The sequence below is a fragment of the Chenopodium album genome, chromosome 15 (assembly GCF_948465745.1).
Source record: "Chenopodium album chromosome 15, dcCheAlbu1.1, whole genome shotgun sequence".
Lineage (NCBI taxonomy): Eukaryota > Viridiplantae > Streptophyta > Magnoliopsida > Caryophyllales > Amaranthaceae > Chenopodium > Chenopodium album.
The window spans coordinates 1,854,521-1,875,964 of NC_137848.1; the positions used below are offsets into that span (position 1 = coordinate 1,854,521).

At 34.9% G+C, this 21,444-nt stretch overlaps 2 protein-coding genes across 3 annotated transcripts; both read left to right on the forward strand.

Annotated features, from left to right (window-relative positions):
• The first annotated feature begins 260 nt into the window (after positions 1-260).
• Positions 261-3,408, forward strand: LOC145581544 (HVA22-like protein a). The gene is made up of 5 exons (XM_081638551.1): positions 261-687; positions 837-863; positions 1,785-1,907; positions 2,160-2,406; positions 3,004-3,408. The coding sequence occupies exons 1-5, from the start codon at positions 617-619 to the stop codon at positions 3,091-3,093; spliced, it is 558 nt and encodes a 185-aa protein (XP_081494677.1). The 5' UTR covers positions 261-616; the 3' UTR covers positions 3,094-3,408.
• Positions 3,409-5,349: 1,941 nt separating this feature from the next.
• On the forward strand, positions 5,350-21,213 carry LOC145581545 (PH, RCC1 and FYVE domains-containing protein 1-like). Of its 2 annotated transcripts, XM_081638553.1 has the most exons (9): positions 5,350-6,317; positions 9,256-9,342; positions 10,102-10,191; positions 14,789-14,872; positions 15,097-15,246; positions 15,345-17,468; positions 17,999-18,145; positions 19,761-20,035; positions 20,792-21,213. In XM_081638553.1, the coding sequence occupies exons 1-9, from the start codon at positions 6,270-6,272 to the stop codon at positions 20,880-20,882; spliced, it is 3,096 nt and encodes a 1,031-aa protein (XP_081494679.1). In that variant the 5' UTR covers positions 5,350-6,269; the 3' UTR covers positions 20,883-21,213. The 2 variants fall into 2 exon arrangements, with proteins under 2 accessions (XP_081494679.1, XP_081494678.1); XM_081638552.1 differs by lacking the exons at positions 5,350-6,317; positions 9,256-9,342; positions 10,102-10,191 and having other exon boundaries at positions 15,097-15,258; positions 15,350-17,468.
• The last annotated feature ends 231 nt before the right edge of the window (positions 21,214-21,444 follow it).

Sequence of the window (21,444 nt, forward strand, 5' to 3'; positions counted from 1 at the left end):
AATAATTTGTTTTTGTTTCCACCACAACCTAAAGGTAACTTTATAATCAACTCATTCGAGTGATTTATACTTTTTCGCTTTAAAATATTTGCAGCACAATTTCAAAAACGCACTTCAAGAAAAAAAATAAGATTTAAATTTTTACTTAAACGAGTATTAAAATGTTCATTTGTATTTTGTACGAGTATTATGAGTACATTTCTACTAAAAATCGTGCTATAACAATAAGAAAGAGATAAATCTAATTGATGAAGAAGAAACTCAAGATGAAACAAAACCCTAAACATTGAGCATTGTGTTCATACACATTGCACGAACACCACAAAAAAAGACATAATATCGCAAATTCGGTGCCTCGATCTTCGTGATTCCACAAAATAATTCCCTTTCTCCAGACATCACTCCTCCAAGTTTCTTTGCTACTGTCCCACTTTACTCTGAAACTATTTGGAAAAACAATACTCTAAATTTACCAACACTTTTATTATGCACTGCTTTTAGTATGATAACTTTGACTATTTTTTGAAGAGAATCTCTAGGAAAAAAAAAAGTTTCTTCTTTTCTCCCTAAAATTTTCACTCCAATTTTTCTCAAATCAAAGAAAACAGAGGAAATTATGGGTTCATCTGGCAAAAATGAGCACAGTTTTCTCTATGTTGTGGCTAGCAACTTTGATGTTCTTGCTGGGTAAGTCTTTTTTATTAAAGGGTTTTTTTAAAAAAATTTCAATTTTTGTTTTTGCTATGTCATTATTTTAAAAGGGTTTTTAATTTTTTCAATTTTGTTATAATTAGTTATTTCTGATATATATTTCAATATTGTATTGTTATTTGCAGGCCATTAGTTGCTCTTGTTTATCCTCTGTGAGTTTTTCTTCTTCTTAACAATTTCCTGTTTTTCTTTCTGTTTTTTTTGGTACAATGTTGAGTTAAATTTGTTCATAAGTTGGTAAACTAATGTATAATAATGTGTGAGTTTAACGATAGTAAGTGTTGCTTGAACAATACGGAGGTAGGTGTAACCAAAGACATTTTTTCGCTTATTAGAAGATTATGAAATGCACAAGAACAAATAAACAAATTTAAGTACATCCGAGTATATAATTACTACAGTATTTCATATCTTGGCTCATACTACCTCCGTTTCTTATTATTTGCAACGATTTGACATAAATTAAAGGAAAAATGTTTAATCGTTGCAAATAATATGAAACGCAGGTAGTATTAAAAGTTGTACAAACAGTAATATTGTAGAGATAAAATAGAGTTTCAAGTTGTTTGTACATTATTTTGGTATGGACAGAAATGGTGTCACAATTAGTTGGCATTTTGAAAAATTATACAAAAATATTGTGTTGGTGGTTGGAAGATTTGATATATGTTGGTACTAAATTTTAGTGTCCAATAATTTGGATTTCATGCGACATTTGCACCTGAAGTTGCACGTTACGGAGTACTACTTTGCGAGCACTAAATAATTATAGGAGTGGGACGAGGGAGGTAATGTCATTTTTTATACTAAGGAATTTTTTTTCTTGTTGAGAAATTTAAAGCATGAATAATGTTTAGGTTACAAGAAGATATGAGCTGATCTTTATTTTAAACTTGTCAAAAATTGTTTATTATTGTTCCTTCAATTATTTTTATTTTACTGAAACAAATTTTACTAAGTTGAAGAGAACAAACCCGCATCAAAACTTATTACTATACTGCCTTATTGCTGGTTTACTTATTTATTGATGATAATCTAATGACGTGAAAATTTTACTGTATGACATGTATTAGATATGCTTCAATCAAAGCTATAGAAAGTGGTTCAAGATCAGATGATCAACAATGGCTTACTTATTGGGTGTTGTATTCCTTAATCACCATCTTTGAACTCTCATTTGCCAAAGTCCTTGAGTGGTAAGCAACCTCTTTTACTTCTTAAAAATAATTTGTCTATAACTACTTTGTTATGTAGTTGGCACAAGGCTATAAAATTAAATAACTTGTACACAATTATATAGTCTTGCCTATATCTTTTGGTATAAAGAGAGTCACGACACAAAAATAATGCAGATTAGATTTGATTCTAGATTATGGGTGCCACGGTACCATCTCATGACTTTAATCAACTAATCACACCCATTTCGTGCATGGAATTGAATGTTTCAGGTTTCCGATATGGAGTTATGCAAAGCTTTTTTTCACATGCTGGTTGGTGCTGCCTCAATTCAATGGAGCAACTTATGTTTATAGACATTTTATTAGACCTTTTTATATGAACCCACAAATTACCACTTCCACCATGTGGTATATACCTAAGAAGAACTTATTCGGCAAACAAGATGATATTTTATATGCTGCAGAGAAGTACATTGAACAAAATGGAACTGAGGCATTTGAGAGGATCATTAAAAAGGTATTTAATCCTTAATTTTTTTTTGAAAGAAAAAGTTTTTCCCCTATTGGTCTTCAATTTTCACTCACTTCAATTGTTTCTCTGGCGAGTATGGTCTACTAAAGGAGGCAATTATGTCATTCGGATCGTGTAGGTTTGGTTCAGTTCTGTTATATAAATGCTTATTATGAATTATGATAAGATAATATTAGACAAATAGCTTGTTGGTAGGGTGTAGGTTGGACCAAATTTACTACATCAAGTGATTTAGAAGAGTTTGGGTTTTGGGTTGGTAATTGGGTATGGATTATACCAGGTCTATGATTTCATAGATTTTTTCTTTATCTTATTAAAAATTCGTCGATTTACTAATCTGATGAGGTAGGGAACGGATGATATGATACACACATCTAAGAGTGTATAGTTAAGTCCACTCTGAATTGACGTTTTAAGTGGTTTTTGGCATGTGTAACAGAGTTCTTTTGAATCTGTATCTCTAAAGGGTGCTTTACAATTAATAATCCGTCAAATTTTAATTTGTATGATCACAATGAAATCTTCCGTTTAACTTCAACATTATTCATTGAAAGTGTAACGTAAACATCTTGGTGATTGCAGGCTGATAGAGAAGCAAAAGCAAGGAGGAAACACTACATGATTTTTGAAGAGGATCATAAAATTCATAATAAGTATAATGGGTATTACTGATCTCTTTTATATTATGGCTAGCTCTCTCATGAGTTAATTCGACGGCCAGTTGAGCCAGTACGTCTTGTTTCACTAACTTTGTTGCACCCCTGAGTTTTGGATGTAAATATATACTTCCTTTGTCTTTTTTTGTTGTATGGTTGTATCATTGTGACTTGTCAAATCCTCAGTTCTGACTCATTTTCGTTGTATGGACATTATTAATTACTCTATTTGTAGCTAATAGCTAGACTCCCTTGCCATGGAAGCCAATTCATTGTGATCTTTAGGTGCGAGATGTGCAAAATAATACAAATTGATTCATTGTATGGACATTGCTTCATGTCTCCCCTTCCCTCTAAATTGCCTCGGTCGAGTTCCTCAATGTGTTCGTATTCATTAGACTCTCTTGGCCAAGCAATAGACAATATGCAATCGTTGGGAGTTCTCTTTCCTCTCACTAGTTGATTCAAGTTAACAAAGTTAACTATAAAATCGTAATGTAATTTTTACATACAACATCTTTCCCAGTGGAGATACACTTCTGTATTATCAAAGCAAGAGAGCAAATAACATTGGTCGTTAATTTACCTGATTTCCTTCTTTTTTTTTTTTTTTTTTTTTTTGATTTTGATGTAGTATGCTATGTTTTTTTGGGGTACTGTGCTACTACACCAGTGAGTTGATAGCAGCAAAGAAATAGATTCTTGCATAATGGAAACGAAGACAAGAACAGTAGCTATAGTTGGACTAGCATTTGATATTTCGATGTACTCGATGCGTTCAAACATTTTAAAATTTTATACTCGTAGCTAAGATTATAACCAAGTATAGAGTGAAAAAAGTAACAAAAAATTGTTATTAATTAGTGTATTAAAAAGGCGTGCTGAGACGCAAGGCAATAATGGGTATGTGCTTAACTTGGTCTGGACGAGGCATTTTTGGTAAGGCGCACCTAAAGCACACGAGGTGCACTTGAGGCGCATCTGAGGGACACTTGAACCAAACTTCAGCCAAATTTTTTTAACTAGCCCACACATCACTTCAATGAGACGCACCTACATGCTGCAGAATCCCTTTCACTTCCGTACACCTTGAGTTTTTTCATACATTGTTATCGACATTTTATTGAAACAGAACTTTCATGACCCTTATATTTTTATCATCTCTTAAAAAAACAACTTTAATTACATACTCAAACATAAACTTACAAAATTTCAGTTTATAATAGAATAAAGCGCTAAATCACTCAAGTAAGATACTGTTGTGTTTCTTTTGCTTAAAGCCTTTGATAGCAAGATTTTAAAATTAAAAACACAATACTTTTATTACTCGTAAAATTTTGCTTATTCATCATCATCTTGTGCATGTTAAACTACAACTGCCATTTCGGATGTTTTGGCCAAGTCAATGTACATTATGTTAGGCCAAATTTAGATTCCAAGCATGTCAGATTACTGGACTTATGTATGCGGGTTAGGTGATGGGGCTATGTTCGTTTGGGTCATCCATCCTATAGTGTTTGTGTCGGGTCAAATTTGGGACGATACAATTTTCATCATAGGTGGCTCCATTTGAGTTTGATATATATTTTTAGTAGGTTATTTTAGGTTCAATCAAATATGGGTCGAGTTAATTTGTTGAGTGTATTCAAGCTGCATTGATCACAGGTTAATTTGTTAACATGTCTCTCAGTTGGATCTATAACAAGTCAAATTGTGAGTCAAATTATTAGCTGGTTCGATTGAATTCAAATTGGATTAATAACAAATTAGGTTAAATTCGGGTTTCAACATGTTAAAATCAGGTTAAATTCGGATTTCAACAAGTTTGGGTCATTTCGGAGTTTAGATTGAGTTCAAATTTAGACTTCTAGTCAATAAAATTTAAGCTATATAGCGGTTGTATGATCTCTAAGCCATGTCATATTCGGGTCTCATACTTGCAAGTTGATTAAAATTCTCTAGTTAAATTCGAATAGAGTCACAATTCAATTAGAGTATTTAGAAATGTCAATTCAGGTATTCAGGCCGGGTTCGACAAGGTCGGTTCAGGACAAATATCTTTCAAAGTTAAAATTATGTACTGTAAAATTATTTTTAAATCAGATCGAATCGGATTAATTTTTAACACCTAAAGTCACAAATGGGTGAAAAAAAAAAAGAAGACCCTCTACTTTGGCCTTAGGGAACCCCCCCTAAACATGTAGGATCACGTGAGTTTATGACAGAAACTTGAAAGAAAAGCGGGAAAACACAACCTACAGTAACACACCACCCCACAAAACAAAACAAAAGCATAAAAAGTGGGCCCAAAAATCTTAAATTGGGCCTACTTCGTAAATGTAAAGACAACATAAATATAGCCTGGGAGAAGTCCAATAAAACTCCAGGTATCCTACGTGGCACCCTTCAACTTTAAAAAAATAATAAAAAATTCCACACTTCTTCAAAGCGTCGTTGCCTTGTTCTTGTCACATTTGTTGCAGGAAAGGGGAGGGAGGAGAGAGAAAATTACTCAACGCATTCAAGAATTTGTTCTCCTTCCTTCTGAATTTAGAGAGAGAGATTGAGAATTCATGATTTACGTTTTGAAATCCTTAGATTTTGTAGAGTTTTCTGTGTTTTTGATCGGGATTTAGTCACCATTTTTGACGATTTCTTGATTTTTTTTTTTGGATCTTCCGAAGTCAAATTGGGGCGGCATTTGAAGATTTCTTCGATTTTTTTTGGAGCAATTTTGGGGATTTTAGGCGGTTTTTTTTTTTGTTTTGATTGAGGTAATTTGGAGCGATTTTTTGAATTTTTAACAAGTTTGATTTTGAGTTGATTATTTGAGGTAATTCGAATAATTAGGGTTCATTTGGGGGATATAGAGTTGTAAGAGCTGATTTTGTGGCTTAATTTTGCAAATTTTGGGGTTAATATTGAGTATTTGGGGTTTTAGAGGAGTAAATGAGCTGGAGAACAATGCGTTTTGAGGTTATATAATGATGATGAAGATGAATTTGATGATGGATTGCACAAATTTTGAGGAAGAGAAGCGATAATGGTTTGGAGAATTGGCATTGTTTTTTCATGGGGTTAGAAGTTGAGTCACTGAATTTCAGGTTTAGCATTATTAGTCGTTTTTGGATTGGTTCAAATGGGTAGAACAAGGCTGGGACGATCACAACAACGCTGGATTTCGCAACGTAGATGGGTGATTCGACGAGGGGCGGCCCCGGGGAAAGGGACATTGAACAGGTAGCTTTTGCTTTCCTATTTTATTGGGGAGGAAGGAAATGTATGATGTGTTTATTGTATAATGCTATTTGAAACTATTTTGTGTTTGATGTTCTTTGCTTGGTATATTGTACAAGGAATTATGTTATTTTGCTTTGCATTGACTGTTAGTTTATGAATAGACCATTTACTTATCATCTAATAACAGAGACTTACAAGCATTATTGTTGAATTTATAGCTTTGATAATTGTATACTATCATCTGATACATAAAAGAAACTTGACTCTTATTGTGAAAGCTAAAGGTTTGATATGTTGAAGTGATTGGTAGACCGATCTAACCTTTGATCGTATGGCATAAGAAGGGTTTGAGGGGAGCATCATTATAGTATTTAGTGATTTGATGTGAGGGGACCGCAAATTTCCTAGTGGGGATTGAGGGAGTACTAATAGTGTTTAAAGGAGGCTACTGCATTCAAATGCCTCAAGGCAGGCAAACTTGCCTGTCAATATTATCCCTTTCCAATTGATTGGGTAGTGCTTTCTAAAAAGCTCACGAGAGTCTTCGACACATGCTATAATTCCCTTATGTTAATATCAGATGTATATATATTTGGTAATTGAGGAGCTTCATGGTTATGGAAACATTCGGGTTTTTCTCTTACCTCTATAAAACACACCCCATTGGCAATATGTACATAATTCTATAACAGTTTTTTTTTTTTTTTTTTTTGTCCTACACTGGAGGTAATCTGAACCTTTCCATGAGTGTTAGGGTTTGATATGTGATATTTAAGTTGTAGTTATTTGGAAAAACTTTATCTTCACACCAAAGTCAAATAGGAAATATTTTTGGGATGGAGGGAGTTCAAGATAGCCTGACAATTATTTGAGTTCTTGTAAGCATATAAGATGAGAAAGCACTCAATGCTATTTACTTCTAAGAAGTTAGAATTTTGAGGTACCACAAGGAGACCTATAGCACATGGTTGGATTATTATCATAAGTATAAAGGAGGTTAGACCAGCAGTTGCCACTAAGTGAAGATATACATGGCTCCCAAATGATGTGGTCTGTATTTTGGATACATTAGTCTTATTGTATGTAATACAAGAAGTCATCTGCGGAAATATAAAAGTTGGGACATATTTTAGAAGCAAAGGGCAGAGTTAAGATGGAATATGTGGACTGTAAATTTAAGAAATTCAGATATTTTCCTGAGATAGACATCAAGATTCAAATTTTTGCTATACCTACAATACCCGGAATTTCTTATGGGTACATGTCTAAGATATGATACATCAAGACCTAGGATTCTTGGACATGGGATTTAGAACACCTGCAATTTGGAATTGTTTAGATTAATTTTCTTGGATGATATTTAACCGTAAGAATAGAAAATATCAATCAAAAGTAGTTTTTATGAGAAGTAAAAGATTAAACATATCATTAAGAAAGTTTGGGACCTTGAATTTGTGCTGAACAATGCTGTAGTGACTAGTTAGATCTCAAACTTACGACTTTCAAGAAAATTGCAGTAAAGATGGAGTCGCTAGTACATTTTTTTTTTCATTATCTGCATCAAATTGTACTTGAAATAGGACAAATTGCAAGGATGTCCCAAAATTACAGATTTAGCCCTTTAAGATCTGAAAATGTTTATTTTCTATCGGTGTACCTACGATGAATTTGAGGAAAAGGGATCAGCTTTAATGAAAGTTCCACATCTGTACATTATCAAGGCCTTGACTCAACCCCTAAGGCACACAAATTATGATTAAATTAACTTTACCCCGAAGAATTCATTATGCCCCCTCAATGATTTAGGTCTATATTGGTGAATTAAACACACACTTACCTATTTTCTTAGATAATCTTTAGCATATAAATTAAAGGAAGCTAGATATGGTTGTTTATTATGTGTATCGTGCTTATTAATATACACACTTGACACAAAAGTTGTACATTTTATTTTTAACATACAATTAAAAGTTTTTGAAATCAAGAGTCTGAATATTACTTCCTTTGTTCTTTACCAATACATATAAAAAGATATAAAGGGTCAAAGTCGTTTGCTGGCAAGCATTAAGTCAATGTTATTGCATGTGTGATAAAGGGTCAAAGTTGTTCATTGGCAATCATTAAAGTCAATGTTATTGTGTGTGTGTGTGTAATAACTGTGTATGCACGTGCTGACGTGCATGCATGCGTGCGTGCTCCCTTTGTTCCGCATCAATTTTCACTTTAATTTTTGATTTCTACTTTCCATTGGTTTACAATTTTACATTGTTATAATTGGTAATATTTTTTTAAAAAAATCAGGACTTTTTTAATATTAAATTTCTAGATTTTTCGTCAATGTATGGCGTGCCAAGTTTGATCTTGCAAGCGTATGTGACTATTAATAATCTTGGAGGGAGTAGGTTAGCTAAAACATCCTTAGCATATTACCTAGATAATTTGGTCTCATCGTGTCAATGACATTTGGTTCAAACTGATAATGTACATACAGGACATAGGTCACCATATACCAAAGGTACCAGATCAATTTTGTAATGACAATTGACAGTTCAGGAGCATGTTATCTGCTAAATTGGATTATAGTGTACATAAAAGTAAGGATCGGGAAATGTAATGAGCTTGGAGGTTCTTGCTAACAAAGGGATCTCTACCTTAAGTACTGATGTGGCATCTTATAAGTGACCCATAGGAAGGGAATCATAGACAACAGAAAGACTTGAAACTGGCTGGGTGTTGCTTTTAGGATCTGGATAAATCTGTGGAATTTGTTTTGCTCTTTAGACAGATTAAATAGATCAGGTGTCATATATGATTATTTTGGATAAAGAGAAGCTATTGTATTCTGTGACTGTAAATTAATTATACGATTTTGGAAAATATAACTATGTTTGTGATGTGGATGATATAGATATAGCTCCGAATTTATTTACATTTTCAGGTGGTTACTGCATTAAAGAAAGGGGCAACTTTGCTGAAGTATGGGCGAAGAGGGAAGCCTAAATTCTGCCCATTCCGGCTTTCAAATGTAAGACTTCCCTGTCTTATGCACTTAAGTGCTTAAACACATGCTTTGTTTGTATGTGTAATAGTCCTATGAACAAACAAGTATATATATATATATATATACACACACTTTTTTGATACTGATGTACACATTTTATGCATGGAAGGATGAATTATTTGATATTGCTGACAAAGTCAACTTATAAAAGGCTCAAGGCGCACCAAGGCATTTTGGAGTTCCTTGTGCCTAAGGCACGCCTCAGTGAAGTGAGGCGCATATTATAAACAATAAATAAAATGCTAAAAAAATAAATAAATAAATAAATAAAACTTTGTGCGCCTCAGGGATGCACTGAGGCGCCTTAAGCTGCACCTCAATGAAATTGCCTCGCCTAGACCATTAAAAGTGCATGACCCCTGACGCCTTGCACCTCAGCGTGTAGGCGCGCTTTTTCAAACACTGACAAGGTTAAACTAAGATTTGGGGTATATGGATTCTTGCATGGCATTGAAGCTACATTTGCACTCAATTATAATATATTTGCATTCATTTCTCCACAAGGGTGGTCTTTTCTTTGTTCAGTAAACTGGACTTCCTCTCAGCCTATCCTACTTTCATCTATCTTCTACTATGAAAGGCATTGCTTACATTCTAGGAAACGGTGGCCTTAAACTTGTATCTTAGTGAAGATTTTTTTTTTTTTTTTTTTTTTTTTTTTTGGCAATATTTGGGAGAACTTGCTTCTTAAAATTTGTTGACTCCTTTGCTTTGTATGATCAGGATGAATCTGTATTGATATGGTACTCTGGGAAGGAGGAGAAACAGCTTAAACTCAGCCAAGTTTCAAGGATTATTCCTGGGCAGCGAACTGTAAGTTTGACTGTCCATTTCTAGCTAAGTAATAAAATTTTGTTAGTCAAGAATTGGTCACCATTTAACTTGTGATCTTTGGATTATAATGGACTAAATCAGAGTATGAGTTTATTTTGTAATACAAAGTGCCTCCTTGCAGTTAAAGAGGTACATTTATATGCTTGCTATCCTTTATTCAAAGCACAAGAGGGGTAAAATTGTAGTATAGGGAACTTAGCCAAATTTTGCGGAATATTTAAAAGCTAAAATGACAAGGAGCTCAAACGTGCACTAGAGTTTTTACGGAGAAACTTTCCTAGTCCCAACTTACAACCTATTACTATGATATAGCAACAATTTATCACAAATTAAGACTCTTATCCAAGTTCCTAACAGTGGATCCCTCGACTTACTGTATACTCAAATCTCTCATTCAAAATAAAGCTTCAGTCAAAGCTATTGTAGAGTTCACTCGAACCCTATTCCCAAATATACAACTCGGGTAAGAACACTTGTATAAGAACAAAAAGACACAATAGAACTCAAGTTAAATGACATCTATTTTAGCTCTAAGGTTATTCTCTTGTAATAATCCAAAACAAAATGCTTCTATTAATAGGGTGCAAGGACACTAGGAATTGGACGGTAAAAATGGGTGTCCACAATTTCCTTAATCAACAAATAAGATCCCTTAAATTTCTCAAGAACCTTATTTAAATAAAAAATGCAAGCATACAAGTTCCACGCTCCAAGATCACTTGTGCAAAAAGATAGGAAAAGTTGCAATAGAATTTTGCAAAGTTAGGGAAAAAACCAATAGATTTAAAATCTTTACTTCTTTGATTTAAAAAAGATTTCTAAAGCCATTTCAAAGAAACTTGATTAGTACCTTAAAGTTTTCCAAGTCATTATCAATCATCATCAAAACATAAGGGCAACAAGACATACCACAGTACTGCTGTAAGGCCTGTAACTATCTGAAAATTTTGATTACTTAATTTTTTTGTCCATTTTTAATAAAGAACAATACAAAATAAAGGCCAAGGAATCAGTTATTGGTGGTGTCCATTACCAACCGTGATGAGGATTTCATCCGCCATTTTTGGAGGACTAGAGTGGTTGTTGCTTGAAGGCTTGACGATATAGTGATAATAACTTTTTACTTCATTTCACTAATAATTGCATCATTTACCTTTTTGGGAAGTTTCGTATTTATTGTGCCATTTCCCTTTTAGGTTTCTTTCATCTTATTAGAGCTAAGGGGGTGCAAATATGTGAAGGCTTTCTCCCTTTGTGATGATGTCTAGAAGCCTTGAACAATCAGGTAATCTAACCACCAATTAGAAAGCCAAGTTGATGAAGTTCAAGGTGGAAGCTGTAAGGAGGTCAAAGGTGTGAATAAGGGTGATCACATTTATTCATGCAATTCTTTGGGCAATTCAGATGGATATCGGTTGTTTTGGTAGATAATGCAGTGTAGTTTAGTACCTTATATCACATCGGGCAATATGTGATGATGTGGTTAAGTTTTGAATGTATTTTGAGGATGTAAGACTGTAAAATAGATATGATTCCAACAGGCATTGTTAGACAATCAACCTGTCCATTCTCAATCCCAGACTTGTTAGATTTAAAAAAGATAGGTTGTGGCTTTTTTTTATTTTTATTTATTTGGTAGACTACCCTAGAGAAAAAGGTGTTGGACAATTGCCTTTATCTTGATAACAAAGTAAACATTTAAGAAGAGGACATCTCTCTTCCCCTTGGTTGATTTTCTTGATTCTTAGAGTTGTTTTTAGGGTAGGTGTTGTGGTTTTCAAGTGGTTCAAGTTGTTTTAGGATGGGGTGGGTTCTTAGTAAAGTTTGTCTTAGGTGCAAGAGCTGGTGCCGTGCCTAACCTACAGAAGGTGTGCGCTTATGTACATTTTTCTAGGCTGCGTGAAGAGCCTTTTGTGCTTAATGTTGTATGGCATCAATAATTTCAATATGGGTCAGCAGAATAGGGACTTAGCAACAGAAGTAAAAATGCCACCTTTCAAAATAAATATTATTAACTTAAGGTGATAGAATAGGGCCTTAGCAGCAGAAGTAACGATTACACCCGCCAAAATAAATATTTATTTGACGTAAATACAGTTGGGCCTTAGCAAGAAAATTATTAATATCACCTGCCTAAATAATGTTTTTAAAGTTAGATTTACTTTAATATTAGAGGAGAAAGAAACCCCATATACCTTAATTCCATTTTTGGATCACATGGCCCTTTTATCTTTTCCCAGAATACTTATTGTAGACTTTTATATATATAAACACACACGCCTTCTCCTTGCGCTTAGGCTCCAAGGACTTTTGTGCCTTGGTGCAACTTGTGCCTTTTTAAAACTAAGGGTCAGTTTTGTTTTCAAAGCAGTTAGGTGGTTTTTCAGGGAGGTTAGTATTTGTTCATAGGGTGGCTGGGATGGTACTCGGGGGTTGCGGGTGGTTTACGATGATGATTGGTTTTGTGGTGGATTATTGGTCGTGGGGGTTGTTTTGTGGTGGATTATTGGTGGTGGGGGGTGGTTTCATGGAGGATTTTTCGGTGGTGGGGTGGTTTTATGTGTTTTCGGTGGAGGTTGGTTGTTTTTTAGAGAAAGGGGTGGTTTTTGATGGTGGGTAGGTGGTTCAAGGAGGTTGGTTGAGTTTTCAATGGTGGTTAGGTAATTCAAAGGGCCCTCTAGTGGTCAGAGTGGTGGTTTTTGCAGTTATGTGGTGTAATGAGATGGTCAAAGTGGGAGTTAGGGCTAGTTGGGTGTAGAGGATTTTGAGAGTGAGAATGATTCTTTGGGGGGAGAGAGGAATCATGATAAAGAGAAGTGGGAATCGTAGAAGTAATGGATAAATTGGTTAATCAAACAACAAAAGAAGTAAATCAAGGTAAGTTATTGCCTTTTCGTTTCTTGAAATCCCCAAAACAACCCTCCACTAAAGGTATAGGAATCAGAAAATCCCTTATATTACTTTTTTTTTTTATTTTTTTTTTATAAATAAATAGTGACAAGATAATTATTAGGGCAGTTAGGTGTGAGTATAACAATTAAAAAACCTGAAACCAGAATCGGAACCTGTTGCAACATGTTCCTCTAAATGGTAGTCGGATCAGAACCTCAACCTGTTGACAGGTTTCGGTTCAAGGAACCCTGCCTTTTTAAATACTTAATACTCTCTCCGTTTTTTTTTAAACCTATCACTTGAGATTTTGCATTATTCATGTGTTACCTTTGACTTGATTTTTTTTACTACTATATAATTTATTAACATGATCTTGTAATATATTTAGAGATTTGTTATAATGTCTACTTTTATAATAAATATTTTTTTTTATATATTTGTACTAAATTCTAATTAAAGATATTGATGGTCAAAGTTGTACCTCGGCAAGTGTAGAAACTCAAGTGACGCCTTTAAAAAAATAGAGGGAGTAGTTGTTTGCAAAATTAATTTAATAAAAATCTAGATGATCACAAATTTATATAGGTTGTGTTTGGTAACTAGCTTATTTGAGCAAAACTAGCTTATTTAATAGTCAATAAGCTAATTCAAGGTGTTTGGTGGGAAGCTTATTTAAAGAGCTTATCCCACTAAATAAGCTCTCTTTCAAAAAGTTCCTTTTATGAGCTTTTTCAATTAGCTTATTCAATTCTTATGGTGAAATGACGCTTATACCCCCATTTAATTAATAATCCTATATGAACTACCTACCCCACAATTAGCTTATTGGTCATTTCACATAATCAATCAGCTTTAAATAATCAGCTATTTACCAAACACTTTTCTACAATAAGCTAATAAAGTAAGTTAGTCAAATCAATTAATACAATTAGCTAGTTAAAATCAGCTAACACAATCAGCTTCAGCTTTCAGCTTTTCCCCAAACACAGCCATAACTTTTACAACTCGCAGATACAACAAACCAAAAGTAGTTGTTTAGAAAATCTAATACATATATTTATCATTGTCATTTTTAGTTTTTAAAAGTTGGGCTTAAATTATTTTATCATTTAAGCTTAAGTGATATCTTTTATTAAGTTACAGGATATCCTATGGTTGCAAGAAACAGAGAACCTGAACCTATTGCAACAGGTCTTAATTTTACTACCTGTTGGAACCGAACCTCTTGTCCAAGCTCACCCCTAATTATAGTAATAATTCTATATTATACAAATATAATATAGACAATATTTGTAGTAGTACCAGTTCTGCCAGCGTTGCGAGCGGCAATGAACTGTAGGAAATTTATAACATACCATGCATGCACATACACAGTCACCTATATAACAACCGTAACAATTATGAAGAGGAAGAGATTGGAAGGGAAAACACAGGTCGGGTATGATCTATCCCATGAAAAAAAAAAAAGATAAGATCCTTGTAGTCAGCTAGTTATTACATCCCAATACTTCTTGGGTGTTGAGTCTACTAGTATCTCTTTCTCTGTTACAGTTCCTTCGGATAATCTTCTGCATCCAAAGCCTGAAAAAAATGATGAAAGAAGGAAAGTGCAGTGGCTGAAATTCCTTATGACTTTTTTTTAATTATAATTTTAATTTTTTGAGGTGATTTTCCTGCATTTCAGGGAATTTTTAAGCGATATCCTCGGCCTGAAAAGGAGTATCAATCATTTTCTCTTATATACAATGATAGTAGATCATTGGATTTGGTGAGTCATTTATCATGAATGCTAAAACTTTTCAAGTTCGTAATTCAGGATCCATTTGCTATCATTTGCAGTGTTCTTATTGTATGAAGTAATTTTATGTGCCAAAGTTTTTGTTTTTTTTTTTTTTTTTTTTTTTTTTTTTTTTTTTTTAACACGCAAAATGCATAATTTTAATTGTTGATATTGAAAAAGTGATTTTAACATTCTTATAATCTTTGTGATAGATATGCAAGGACAAAGATGAAGCTGAAGTGTGGTTTGTTGGTCTAAAGGCACTAATTTCAAAGAATGGCTGGCGTAAATGGAAAAATGAAGCAAGGGAGAGTAGTACATCATCTGCAGATGGCTCAACTAATCGCAGAATTCATCAAACAATTGCATCACATGTCTGTCCCATTCCCAGAATCTCCTATCTAATTTATTATAAATCATAAACAATCTTGCAGTTGACTTACTTTTGCTTTTGAATTACATTAGGATGCTGGGGAGTGGGGATGCACCCTGCCAAGTGCCAAGTGAGAGTCCTCCACAAACTGGATTGGGAAAAGCATTCTCCGACATAATACTTTACACTGCAGCATCCAATAACTGCAGTCAGACCGAGGCATCCACCTATGTTGCTAGCTTTCCACCTTCCAACAGTGTAGAAAACTTTACAGGCCGAAATTCATCATCTGAAAGCATTCGGATTAGTTCATCAAGTTTGGTAAGTTCATCAAGTCAAGGATCTTTTCCCGATGATTTTGATTCCTTGGGTGATGTTTTCATGTGGGGAGAAGGAATCAGTGAGGGCATAATGGGCGGTGGCTCCCTTGGAGTTTCACGTAGTGGCAAGTTTGATGCTAATCTACCCAAGGCACTAGAATCAACAGTGGTCCTTGATGTTCACCATATAGCTTGTGGTGTTAGGCATGCAGTGTTAGTTAACAGGCAAGGGGAAATCTTCAGTTGGGGGGAAGAGTCAGGAGGCAGGCTTGGGCATGGTGTGGAAGTTGATGTTTCCCATCCAAAGTTGATCGAAGGTCTTAGTGGTATGAACATAGAACTTGTTGCATGTGGGGAGTACCATACTTGTGCCATTACAACATCTGGTGATCTTTTTACATGGGGTGGTGGTACCTGGAATCCTGGTATGCTTGGACATGTTAGTGAGGCAGGTCACTGGATACCTAAAAGAGTATCTGGCCCTTTAGAAGGTATGCATGTATCTTTTGCATCTTGTGGACCTTGGCATACTGCTGTAGTTTTATCAACTGGTCAGTTGTTTACATTTGGAGATGGTACCTTTGGTGTCCTGGGCCACGGAGACCGTATGAGCTATTCTGTTCCAAGGGAAGTTGAGGCCTTAAAGGGACAACGAACACTGAGGGTAGCTTGTGGTGCTTGGCATACTGCGGCAGTAGTTGACATTCTGGAAAGTGAAACTATGTTTGATAGATCTTTCTTAGCATCGGGAAAGCTCTTTACATGGGGTGAGGGTGATAAAGGCCAGCTTGGCCACGGTGATAAGGAAGCTAGACTGATCCCTGAGTGTGTAGAAGTGCTAATGGATAATAGTTTCTGCAAAGTAGCTTGTGGCCGTGATTTTACTGTTGCTCTTGCTACCTCTGGACGAGTTTTTACAATGGGCAGTACAGCTTATGGACAATTAGGATGTCCTGCTGCTAATGAAAGAACTCCATTTTGTGTTGAGGGTAAGATTGCAGACAATTTTGTAGAAGATATTGCTTGTGGTTCTCATCATGTTGCAGTTTTGACATCTAGGGCGGAGGTTTTCACTTGGGGAAGAGGGACAAATGGGCAATTAGGTCATGGAGATAATGACCACAGAAATGAACCTACTCTTGTTGAGTTTATGAAAGATAACCAAGTAAAGAGAGTAGCATGTGGGTCCAATTTTACTGCTGCCATTTGTTTACACAAATGGGCTTCGGGAACTGACCATTCTACGTGTACTGGTTGTCATAATCCATTTGGTTTCCGAAGGAAACGTCATAATTGCTACAACTGTGGGCAGGTATTTTGCAAGGCATGCAGCAGCCGCAGATCTCTGAAAGCTTCTTTGGCTCCAAACCTGAATAAGCCTTACCGGGTTTGTGATGATTGCTATGTGAAGCTGAAGAAAGCAACAGAATATGGAAATATGCGAATCCCTAGACCTGTCAGTAAAATCAGTCTTCAAAAGTCCAATGAAGGAGCAGAAAAGGAAACATTACTTCCGAAATTCGGGGGACTCGCATTTGTCAATTCCCTGAAAAGAATTGATAGTGATCGTTCTAAGGGTGGTGCCAAACTAGGAAAAGTTGAGAGCTCCATCTTTCCTACTTTCAATGGGATATTTCAACCTGGCAGTAGTCATGTATCAAGCAGTTTATACCCTATGGTGGGAACCTCAGATAAACGAGTTTCAGCTTCTGCTCCTGGTTCCAGGATGGTTTCTCGGGCAGCATCACCCATTTCACAAGGGTGCAGTCCTGTAAGATCATTTACGTTTAATAACTCGATCAGTCTTCCTACATCTCCGGAAGTTATGGCTCCTAACTCAAAGCCTACACAAGATAATTTGAGGCAAGAAGTTGTTCAATTAAGAGTAGAGGTGAGCCATTTCATAAAGCAGAGATTTCCGTACTGTAATTCTGATATTATGCCCCCTCCGTTTCTTAGTGTATGCATGTTATACTAATCTGTTATGTCCTATGTGCTTCCCTTAGTGCTACATGCATTATTCAAATTAGTACATCAAAAATGCCTCTTGTCATTGAGAAACTTGTTTTTAATTAATTAGCATAAATATTATCTTGTAGCTTGCTGTATATCGTGTTATGCTTCCTTTTTTCTTATATCTATAAAAAGGAATCCTGTAGAAAGAACAAGCTAGGGTTTTTGTTACTCTGATACTCCAATCCAGTGAATCCACCTTGGTGAGTGTCATTGGTAACCGACACCTTAGGGTATAGATACTTGGATATTATACATGAATAAAAAATTCCAGATGAATGCAGGAAAGCCCTACCAAGGCTTTCTACTGTTATAAACTTATAATGAATTTGTGCTATGGCATATGTGCCATTATCCTTTATCAATTAATTGGTAAAATTCTGACCAAATTATGGATCAAATTATTAGGTAGAAAAACTTACTGGTGACAATAGGCTTCTTGAAGCTGAACTGGAGAAAACAAGAAAGCGACTTAAGGAGGCCAAAGTGGTAGCAGTAGATGAGGCTGAGAAATCCAAAGCTGCCAAGGAAGTCATTAAGTCCCTGACTGCACAGGTTAGTTGCACAACATCTACCATAATTATTGTCAAAAGCATCATGCAGTCCCTATAGATACATCAATCATCTATTGTTTTCCAGTTATTCATATCTTCAGCACTTTTTCATAACTCATAATTGTCTTGACTGTATTGACAATGGAAGAATTTCTTTTTGATAGTTCTGACAAAAGGGATCCGGTGAGAATAGGTCCCTATATGAGAACACCATACTTATCTAAGAATGGGTCTAAAATAAAGAACGTGCTTATAGAAATTTAGTACATGCGATTAAAAGTTTTAAAAATCTGTCTGAGTAATAATTTAGAACCTTTGATTTAAGGATTAGAGCATGTGAGTTAAAATTTAAAACATATGAGTTATTTAGCACATCTAATTTTAAACTTAGAACATGAGAATAAAAATTTAGAACACCTCATTTATAATTTTGAACATGTTAATAAAATTAAGAACATGTGAGTAAAAGTGTAGAAAATACAAGTAAAGATTTGGAACATATGATAAAAAAAAAAAAATCTTAGAACACACAATTTAAAATTTAGAACTAATTTAAGATTTAGAATGTGTGAATAGTAATTTAAAATATGTAATTTAACTCATTTAAAATTTCAAACATGTGAGTAAAAATATAGAACATAGAGAGTGTCCTCGCATAATAATGGGTTCTTACGAGAACCTTCATATATATAGGTGGTGATTTTTTTCTCTCTTTTTCCTATGGTCATTTCAAAGAATTTTTTTTTTTTTTTTGATGGGGAAGTTAAAAAAAATGAGATAGGGGAGGACACCCATCGGGAAAGGAAGGAGTGAGAAGGGAAAGGAGAAAGCTATTGTGAACCATCAGTCAATTTTTTATGTATTGAAAATGAAATTTGTGGAGATTGCTTGAAAAAAAATGCCTCTTGTCATTGAGAAACTTGTTTTTAATTTACTTAGCATAAATATTATCTTGTAGCTTGCTGCATATCGTGCTATGATTAGTACTCCCTCTGTCCTTAAATTAAAAGTCTCTTTCTCTTTATTATGTGAGTAATAAATGCTAGAAAGAGGCTTTGTATTAAGGGATGGAGGGAGTATCTATTTCAAGATTGGAACCTGAGGCTTTTAAATATTTGCAACTTTTTTTTTTTTTAAAGTTGCACCTTTTGGACTTTTTCACTGCTCATACATCTCTCTTTGACCATCATTTGCATTTTATACGTAAGAAAAGATATAGTCAAGTGAGATCTTATTAGTTTTATCTTGATTTATGTTTTCCAAATATCAAAATTTTATAATTTTTACTAAATGCAAATAAATATAGGAATGATCAAAGTTTTGTCTAGGGATGTGTGAAACTTCAAATGACGCAATTAAAAACAACAGAGTAAGTAGTTGATATTCTATGTCTAAAATAAATTAGTGGAATACGATTTTTTAAGCAATATAATCCCTAATATCTTTGTTGTACTTCCAAAGGAGTAGATGCAATTTTTTTTATTTTTCTAACTATCCTATCCAGTTTTAATATCTTTATTGTTGCTCAAACTTATATTAGGTTCTTTCTGCATGGTGACATATGACAGTATTTTTCTAACTATCCCTAATATGGGCTGTGAAATTTGTTCCGACAGTTGAAGGAGATGGCTGAAAAGTTACAGGGAGGAAAAGATGCAAGCAGCAAATTAGATTTTTGTGGGCAATCCTCGGGTTCCTTTAGAAAGGTCTCCGATGATAACTTTTTGTCTCCTAGAAGTGAGTCAACTGTTACTATGGATGCCTTACTAACTAATGGAGAAAAAGCACAGCCTGAAAAGACAGAGTGGGTTGTACAAGATGAACCTGGCGTGTACATAACACTTTGCTCCTTGCCAGGAGGCACTAATGAGCTCAAGCGTTTGCGTTTCAGGTACAGTATTGTGAAACAAACTTATATTAGGTTCGTTCTGCATGGTGACATATGACAGTATGTGTTGGATAGTAAGTAGAATCTCATGAACTTTCTTCTAACTTATGTGGACATGTGGAGTTGATGGAATGTGTACAAGACTACAAGTATGTAACACTGCAAACACTTTCTTTTCCAGCTAACTGGTCTTTTTGTCAGGCAGACTCAGGCAGTGCTTGTTATGTTTTAATATCTGCATCTCTTGATTATATTCTTACATGGTGTCTTTTTTAGAACCTCCTACTAATACTTTCTTATTTGTGTCAAAATTATTCCAAACCACCCCCATTTAGTGGACCCCACACCCACTAGATGAACCCACACCCACCCTCGTTGATTTCCCGCCTATCATCACTTACCTCTCCATTCTCGACCTGCCTCTATGGTTAATGGTCTAATGGATGGTATAGTGGGTTTTATGTTTCTTATGGTCAAAGAATTGGGTTTAAATTATACTTTGCATTGTAGTTGCTATTGTAAGTGGTAATGAAGTGCTGAAATCTTTAAGGTTACAAAAACGTTATGTTCTTGTCCTTCATTTAACCAAGACCATTTTTGTGGTAAAAGAATACGAGTATTATTATCTTGAAATAAGAAATTTCTTTTTATATTTTTTGGTAACATTGCACCACGGACAAACTGGTGATTGGTGCATTAATATCAAATTAATGCGTTCATGTTATTTGGAGTCCTTATTGAGCACTTTTGTCTTTTCAGCCGCAAACGTTTCAGTGAAGGACAAGCGGAAAAGTGGTGGACTGAAAACAGCAGCAGAGTATGTGAACGGCACAACATACAGAGTCAATAGGTGTGGCCTGAGTGTATATTATCATCTTGGAAGCAAAGCTGGCAACAATGGCAGTCTTATTTGGAGTGTGCTGACCTGGTTTCTCAGGTAAACTATGGCTGACATACTAGCACCATCAAATGACAGGAAGGGGTGAACTCTTAAACCCACACGCCTTCGCAAATGTGGAATTGTGAATTTGCCTTCACTTTCAAGAACCAGTCAAAATCCCTCTTTTTTACATGATTAATTCTTTGCCCTCATTGTGATTGTATAGTTAGACAATCAACTGAACTTACTAAATCATTGCAGCTTTTAGTTTTGTATAGGGTACACTAACAGGTACTGTCAGTTCACGGTTTTCTGTTTCCACTTACAGATGAAGTGGAAAATGCATTTTTGCTTCAAAGTTTAAACATATCAGATTATATTGTTATTGTTAAGAGTAAGCTCTCACAAAACAAAAACTCTACTAAGAAGAAACAAAATGTTGCATAGCCAAACCTACAATGTCATCATCAACTGTGATCCACGGCCTGAAGGAGTGAAGGTGGCCTTTGCACCTGCCCCATCCCTAGGCCAC